Source organism: Rhamphochromis sp. 'chilingali' (assembly GCF_963969265.1).
Source record: "Rhamphochromis sp. 'chilingali' genome assembly, chromosome: 15".
NCBI lineage: Eukaryota > Metazoa > Chordata > Actinopteri > Cichliformes > Cichlidae > Rhamphochromis > Rhamphochromis sp. 'chilingali'.
Genome location: NC_137942.1, coordinates 16,578,696 through 16,586,900, shown reverse-complemented (window position 1 = coordinate 16,586,900; position 8,205 = coordinate 16,578,696). Strand labels below are relative to the sequence as shown.

The 8,205-nt window shown below is 42.1% G+C and overlaps 1 protein-coding gene across 1 annotated transcript; it reads right to left on the bottom strand.

The window, feature by feature from the left end:
* Nucleotides 1–117: 117 nt before the first annotated feature.
* Nucleotides 118–7,878, bottom strand: gaa (alpha glucosidase). Its single transcript, XM_080904414.1, has 19 exons — nt 6,114–7,878; nt 5,636–5,787; nt 5,252–5,417; nt 4,986–5,082; nt 4,760–4,879; nt 4,435–4,553; nt 3,932–4,063; nt 3,626–3,736; nt 3,421–3,534; nt 3,216–3,300; nt 3,007–3,124; nt 2,542–2,675; nt 2,225–2,376; nt 1,849–1,997; nt 1,571–1,712; nt 1,313–1,411; nt 696–860; nt 410–562; nt 118–312 (listed from the first exon to the last, which is right to left on the bottom strand). Exons 1-19 carry the CDS (start codon nt 6,645–6,647, stop codon nt 247–249), a joined length of 2,808 nt encoding a protein of 935 aa, XP_080760540.1. The 5' UTR covers nt 6,648–7,878; the 3' UTR covers nt 118–246.
* Between the last annotated feature and the right edge of the window lie 327 nt (nt 7,879–8,205).

Sequence of the window (8,205 nt, the reverse complement as noted above, 5' to 3'; positions counted from 1 at the left end):
AATAGTTATAAAAAATAAATACATTTCAAGGCATTAAACCGTTTTGAGTGTAGCAGTTAGGACATGCAAACCAGATATACCACGGTGGCTCCCGTGCTTTGATATTATCATGTCCTGTTTTGTTTTTTTGTTGTTGTTTTTCAACAAACCTGCTGATCCAAATTCCAGGCAATTTTGAAGAAGAGATGCAGCAAGTCTACGGTGCACAAAATGAGTGTTTTTTTCTTTTAAATGAAACTCAGTGTATTAGAGAACCCACTGGACCGTAAACACTTCTGACATGGGTAAGGCCAGACTAGTCACTGCTAAAACCTACGAGAAGAGACAGGGAGGAGAAAGACAAAAGTTTATTTGAGGCAAAGAAATGATGGAAGTAGTGGGGCTCATATGTTGCTGGTTAAAAGCTCACCTTGGTGTCAGTGCGATATGTAAAGTCCCTGACTTTCTCCCCATTTGCTAAAATGTAGCGAGGTGGTGAAGGCACCCCGAAAACCTGCAGCCCTCCCAGCACCAGACTGTCCAGTGCCCCATTCAGCTTTAGAGGGTTACTCACAACCTGAGACTGAAGTAAAGCCAGAGATGTGTGTGAAACACTGTCCCTCATTCACACTTTTTGCATCAAGCAGTCGTGCATCACAATGCATAGCAAAGTCTCTGCTGCTTTCCATATGGAAATATAAATAATCTCTACTTACCTGTTCAGCAGAGAAGATAACGTAGCAATAATTTTGCATTTCAAAAGTGTCGACGCTCTCGCCATCATCCCAAAACAAGTCGCCCCGGGCCCAGCCGCCCGCTGACAGCGCCACAGTCAGGAAGAAAGGGTTGTTGCGTGAGGCTGTGGTTGTCAAAGCAGGCTCCTGCGCAAGAAAAGGGAAGATCAAAGAAAATATGATGTTAAGTTACAAAACATCCTCTTTTCTTCCAAGTGTCTCAGCTAGTTTTGAACTTTAACACCTCATCTAGGAAGTCGTGACAGTAATGGGTCAACATTTGATCATAGAAACTGTGGATGAAAAGAGATTTCTCCCATGTAGCGAAATAATTCCTTCAAAGAGCTGTATTGCTTATAAAGAAAAGCATCACAGGGTGAAGTGATGTACTGATAACGACTACCGTAAATTGCATTGTCTGAATGAATAACTATCCAGTAAACGATGTGCTTTGCTTTGTTCTTTTATACTGAACTCAAGCATAACTTAACAAGCCCTTTTTAAAATCAGTTTTTCCATCAAACCTGTAAATTGTGTCTCCAAACAGAATCAAGATCTTCAAACATTTGCTTTTTTTTCCCCCTAAAACAAACACCCACCTGCTGGGGAATGATGTGTCCTTCCCTCACATGAACATTGATGGTGTCCAGAGGAGCTGGCAGGAGCAGGAACTGCCCTTTACTGTAGAAAGGCTGACCCTTGAGAGGCCAAAACACAACATAAGGTTGTAAATCCAGTAAACACTAATGTCACGTCCCTCCATGGTTCATACATGATTCATACATGATTTATTATTGTGTGGCTCATACATTCTAGTGGTGTTGTCAGAGACGGCTGAATATGACTGAGTGACTCACATTGTGCAGGCTGTACCAAGTGGCGGGGGGCAGGTATGCAGCCAGTTCTACAGCCCCTTGCTCTAAAACTGGACTAATAAGAAGTGAACTCCCCCACAGGAACTGTTTGTCTATGGTCCGACTGTTAGGGTCATTGGGAAACCTAAGAGCGATGGACATACAGGGAAGAGGAAAAGAAAGATGAAAAGTGAAATGAGATGGCCTAAATGGCTTTGTTTATGCATTACAATAGAGTACCAAAAAAGTAAGGGAAGAATAGCTATGAAGAGGACACACACTCCATGAATAGAGGTCTGGCCACAGTTTCAGCAGAGGCGTGTGCATGGTGGAAGAGTGTGTAAAGGAACGGCAGTAGGGAGTAACGGAGATACAGCGCACTCCGCATGGCTGCCTGGGCCCGCTGCCCAAACACATAGGGCTCTTGAGCCTGAGGGACAAGACAAACACACACACAGTGAAGAGATTGAGTTACTCCTTTTCAATAATAGATGAAACAGATGGACGTCTCTACATGACCCGAGAAAAGAAAAACATGCTGGATAAACCTCTTCTTCATCATATAACTCCCCCGACAGTTACTGTCACTAAACAGTTTGCACATGCATCTGAATTAACAGACCATAAACATAACCAGTATCAGCGTCCGTGTCTCACAGCATTGGGCTTGTCATTGTGGTTCCTCATAAATGGGTAGAAGGCCCCAAGCTGCATCCACCGAACGCACAACTCCTCAGTGGTGTTGCCTCCAAAGCCGCATATGTCCGCTCCCACCAGAGGGACCCCGAACAGGCTGAACTGCAGCACCGCTGGAGGGGACAGGTACAAAAGCTCCATTTAGGTCAATTCACTATTAAGCTGTGGTAACTTCAAAAATACATTCCAATTCTGATGTTTTGGGTCAATATTCTTACGAGATGAGAGGATCTCAAAAAGCCAGTTCATGTGACCTTTCAGAAATGACATTTCCTCACCAGGAATTGAGAATCTGAGCTGCTCCCAGTCACTCCTGACATCTCCTGTCCACACTCCAGAAAAGCGTCCGATGCCGGGGAAAGAGGAGCGTGACAGCACAAAGGGTCTCTTCCTCCGTATCTTCAGCAAAGCACTGAGGATGGGAACAAACCCCAGGATAAAACCCCCCCCCACAAAGAACAGCTACATGTACATAATCTGTAACACTGGGCACCATTATTCCAAATTCAAATTCTGAATCCTACAAGACATCACAGGAAGTGAGAAGTTATATAACCAGGTGGTAAAAGCATTCGATTTCTGTCATTTCATCTCAAATTATTGACTTTTTTATGCAACAATAAAATCACTGTTTCATAAAATTATCATGTTTACAAAGTGTTACTATATATTTATTACTCGTTCTTTCATCCACAACAAAACAACTAACTGTGCAACTGTGTCTAATCACATCCTGGCCCAACCTGTGTGTTGCATAAGCTTCTGTGAGTCCGTAAAGATTGTGCAGGTTGTAGTGAAATGACATCTTCTGCCGAGCCGACATACAGAGGGTTCCTGAGTTTAACCGTCCTCCAACGACACCTGTGTGTCGGAGAGTTTTGTAGAATAACATTTTGTCTTAAAAAAAAAACAACATAAAATCTGAATGTTTATGTGCTTTTAAATGTGTTACTTGGTGTGTATGGTGGGTTCTCAAGGTCACTGTCAGGACAGCCCTCCACCGAGCCCTGCACAAAACTGGCTGGTTCGTTCATATCCTGTGTGGAAAGAAAAACATGGAAAGCTATTTTTATTTGATAGTGTATAATAAATGTCCACATTTCAAAAAAGTCATGCACATTATTTGTGAATTACAACCCTGTCCTGTGTACACATACAATCCAGAGACCATCTACAGGAACTTTAGAGTGAAAATCTCTGATGCAGTCTTCCCACCATTGTCTGGTGTCTGGGTTCGTGAAGTCAGGAAAGGCTGTTGGGCCTGGCCAAACCTGCGTATACAGAATATGACAACCCCACATTTTCAGATAAAAAAAAATGCTACATACATATTGCCCCCCACCCACCCCGACCCTATCTCACCTTCCCTATCAGGATTTGCCCTGTAGCGTTTTTGATAAAGACATCTCTTTTAAGTCCATCATCAAAGGGAGGGTACATTCCTGGGGTGCTGCTGCTGCTTATCCCTGGGTCCTGTAACATAAACGAGGAGCCTCAGTCAAAACTTAGGACATTTTTGCTGCCCTCCACTGGAAAAATATGGTTAATACCTGCTTTTAGCTCCAGTGAAAGCAAGAACAAAAATGTTTTGTTTGCATCAAATTCAAATGCAAATGTATATATGTATATAGTAGTTTGTCAGGTCTTTTAAACACAAAGATGTCACACCAGAATAAGGATGTACTTCATGCCTCTCTTGTGAAACTCCTCCACCATTTCTGGCAGATCCCCGAATCTCCAGGGGTCAAAGGTGAATACCCTTCGCTTGTTTGCGTAATCCAGGTCATTCCATTGTACATCCTGTTGGTGAAAACGGTTAAATATTCTCAGGAAAAAGGCAGTTTAATGAAGACTCCAGCTGCCACATAAAATCAGTGAGTGCCTAAGACTTCTAAAGATATTTTCATTTAGTTAGACAGTTTGGCACATCAGCCACCTTATAAACAAATAATTAAAAAAGTAAACATTAAAATCATAAACATGAAAAACTGAGGACAAACTGCCTTCAATTCATTTTTTAACTATCATTAGAGTTACTGTTGTTACACATGGATCGTTAATGTTATCAATCTAAAATGAAAATTTAGAATGAAAAATAAAATTTTGAATACTTTCTTAAACAAATGTATAAAGCAAATGCACAGATGGAGAATCTTCTATGAATTTCATACCATCGGAAAGTTTTCATCATGCATGCTTTGTGCAACCTTTCGGGTCGTATTAGTGGTCGTGTAACCCCAGCGGCACAGATGAAAGCCCAGCGACCAATAAGAAGGCATCATAGGATAGCCTGGGGACAGATACATGATAACTCTGAAACACATAAATGCATTCCTTCTTTTTCTGATGCCCCAGGACTCGTTCAAATGCACAAACGCTCACATGCTTTTACAAATTACTATTTTCAAACTTCACATCTCTTGTAGTAAGTATACATGCTTATTACTGCATGGACATGTGTTAGTGAATGTCAGCCAGACAACTCATGCTGCATACCAATGATCTGAAGGTACTGTCGTATAACACTTTGAGGGTCAGGACCCAAGAAAATGTAGAGATCCAGGATTCCACCGGTGGACACCCAGGTGAGAGCAGGGGTCGGCTGTAGAATCACCTCTACAGAAACATTTGGGAAGTCAGTGAAATGGCATCAGATGCTAGAATCTGTTCTATGGAAAGTGAATTCAAAAAGTGTGGGATGTTGGATCAGAGAGCTCAGTACCAATTGCATTGCTATTTAGAAGGAAAACTCCATGTGCTAAGCCATCCTCTTCCTGTACTATGTAAAATGGGTGGGAGCCATAGAGGTTGGCATCAGCCTGTGGGGAAAGACAGTGTCAACATCATAAAGAAAGCTTACAAAAGACTGTTTAATATGAATGTCTGCTGCCAGACATATAGTCTAAATCGTTTGAGTATCGGTCCAGAAGGGGGCGCTCCTAACCTTTGAGTTTGACGACTGTTATTGAACCACTGCAATAGACTCACATGAGGTGCCATGTCTCTATTCCAGAGAGTCAGGGAAGTCCAGTTTAGATCCAAGAGGAGAGAGGTGTAATGTTCCCCAAGGCCAGACACAAAAGAAGAGGCCAGTGTGGTAGACAGCTGCAGGTACTGGTCAGCAAACAGCAGAGGAGCAACTGTGGTGTTCATACTAAACAGGCAGAGGATGTGTACAAACAAAAAATAAAGTGATTTAAACATATAAGTGAAATGAAAAAACTACCAGCACAAAATGATAAATATGAACAGAGATAACAGAGCAAATATGAACAAGCTGACTACATCAGAGTAAGTTATTGACTGACACTATGATGAAACTCACTATATAGTCCATCCTCAAATACATTAAAAATGAAGTGAACTACTCACATCACCCTTCCATTGGATTTCCGTCGCACCATAAAGCCAAATGGGTCAGACTGGTATTCAGTGGTATAGAGGACACTCTGTGTATTGGCTTTGCTCTGAGGAACACCGCCTGGCAGATGAACTTCATACCGCTGAGATGATGGGTCCTTTAACTTCATAGAAAAAAAAGGTTGATAACTATTTTTCTTTGAAATGACAAAGTATGTAAAATAATAGAGGGTCCAATACTCAGTTTTTTTTCAAACTGTGGTGCCTGTCCTACTGGTGGGACTCTTTATTTGTGTATTTCATTTGAAAATTACTGGAAAAGTCAGCATAAATATTCATTCCTGGGTTAATTCAAGGACATTCAAGACAAACGTGCTTTTATAAAATAGATTTGTTGGACTATTTCAAACATAAAAATAAAGCAAAATAAAATTAAAATATTATCCTTGACTGTGTTGTCTTGATCACATGTTTGGGGATGAATGCTTACTGTTAGGTGGAAACAGTCTGCTGTCTCTTGAATGTCATCTAGTCTTAGAGTGGAGATATCTTTGGGGAGGTAGGAGGGGCTGGCACGAGTCAGTGTGGCACCCTGACCCCGAGGAGTAGGTATGAGGGGTCCCATTTTATAGCCAGGATACACACGGGGGTAAAAGCACCAGGGTGGTCCTGCGGAGTCAAGCAGAGGGGCGTAGCAGCATCCTTTGTCCTCACACTCGCTCTGGCTGAGCAGTTTGTCCCTGCCACAGTCAAACCGACTCTCTGGGGCCATGGCGCATTCACTTCCTCTGGAAATATTACATTTCTGGGATCTTTCAGGGTGTATACCCCGACTTGAATTGTTCTGTGGCTTTGCGGGATTATAAACAAGCCGTCCATGTGCCGTGATGTCATGTTGCTCATCCCGAACTGACCCAATCTGTAGTCGGGCTTCACTGGTGAAAAAGCGGTTCATGAACAAACAAGCTAATAAAGAAAATGCGAAGAGGAGCACGGCTACAGTGAAGTGAGACAACAGACCCATCGTGCATTGCTCAGTCTAAGGATCCTTAAATGAACTTTGCGCTGTCTTCATGAAAATATTCAGTGGTAGTAGGGTATGTAGTAGGTCATGTAGCTACATGTAGCAGTCCCAGTCCGGTGTCCAGCGGTTATCTGTTCCCTCTAATCAAATTATCCGCAGTGTCGGAAAATAGACATTGTTGTGAAGTTGCGACACATTAAATCAAGACGTCTACAGTGAATTAGGTTAACCATTAATAGCAAAAACAGCAACATGAAGGCTAACGCAAAACTAGGGCAAGCATACTGGGATAGTGATGGGTCGGTCGCGAACGAAATTGCTCTTAGAGCCAGTTCTTTGACGTGAACGACGCGAGCCGGCTCCTTGTCCCGAGCTGTGGATTTTTTGTTTTTGTTTTTTTTGTTTTGTTTTTTTCTTTCTCTCACCCTCTCTCTCGCACTTTTTTTCCGCTTCACTCAGCATGCGAGCCTTGTGCTTTACCCTGGGAAGAGGGGGGAGGGGCGGTAGCTACACTCAGTAGCACAGGAACAGAGCAGGAGGGAGAGAGAGAGAAAGAGAGCCAGGGACAACAACGTCACATTAGAAAGGTATAATAATCATCCACAACTATTTTCAGTTGCGGATGATAAAGGATTCAGAAAGTTTATTCATGCAGGTCCATATGACAGAGGATGTGCATGTTATTTTTGTTTTCATATTATAATTTATATTTAATTGTGTTATGGTTTGCAGTGTTTTGTGTTGTTTCACTTTAAATTTGTAAAAGGAAAAAGCTGAAAATTAAAATAGTTAAAAGTTGAAATGTGAATAGTTGATTTTTGTATTATATGATTTATTTATTATATTTTATGTGGAGTGAATAAATAAAAGTATATTTACGGTGGCCCCTACAGACAAAGCACATACAAACTTCAAATCACGTACGAACAGTGTTGGGGAGTAACGGAATACATGTACCGCCGTTACGTATTTAAAATACAAAATATGAGTAACTGTATTCCGTTACAGTTACCGTTTAAAAAGGTGGTATTCAGAATACAGTTACTTTGTTGAAATAAATGGATTACACTGCGGTACTTTCCTGTTTCATTTTGTCGCGGGTCAGGACTGTTTGGGTTTTGTTTGACAGCTACGTTCTGTTGTTCCAGGCGGCAGCGTTACGGTTGCCATGGTTACAGGGCGACGCTCTCTCTCTCTCTCTGCGACTGTGTGTTTCCTGGGTGAGAGAGCGCCTTTTCGTTGTTGTTGTGCTAAGCTAACAGGCAGAATGCTACAAGCATAGCTCTAAAGAATGTAGCATCATGGGCAGTGTAGTCCGTGCTGCAGGGAGAATGGACTGCCATACACGTTATGGGTCTGTGAGCGCGAGGAGGAAGAAAAAGGGGAGTGGAAAGGTACGAGTTGTCATCGAGGAAAAACGGGAGCTGGAAGCATGTAAATATAATAATAACCACTGCAGCCAAGAAGAGTGCCTGAGGAGCCCAGTTGTAAGTAAGCTATTAAGACTCGACTGTACACCGTGTTCGTGTTTTCCTCCGAAAACAATAAGTTCTGTTGG

Coding starts and splice junctions, on each gene's coding strand:
- gaa (XM_080904414.1), bottom strand. CDS start 6,647: ATGGGTCTGTTGTCTCACTTCACTGTAGCCGTGCTCCTCTTCGCATTT. Junction 5,083..5,251: donor ATAGAGACATGGCACCTCAT/GTGAGTCTATTG, acceptor CTTTCCCCACAG/GCTGATGCCAACCTCTATGG. Junction 3,125..3,215: donor GAACCCACCATACACACCAA/GTAACACATTTA, acceptor TCCGACACACAG/GTGTCGTTGGAGGACGGTTA.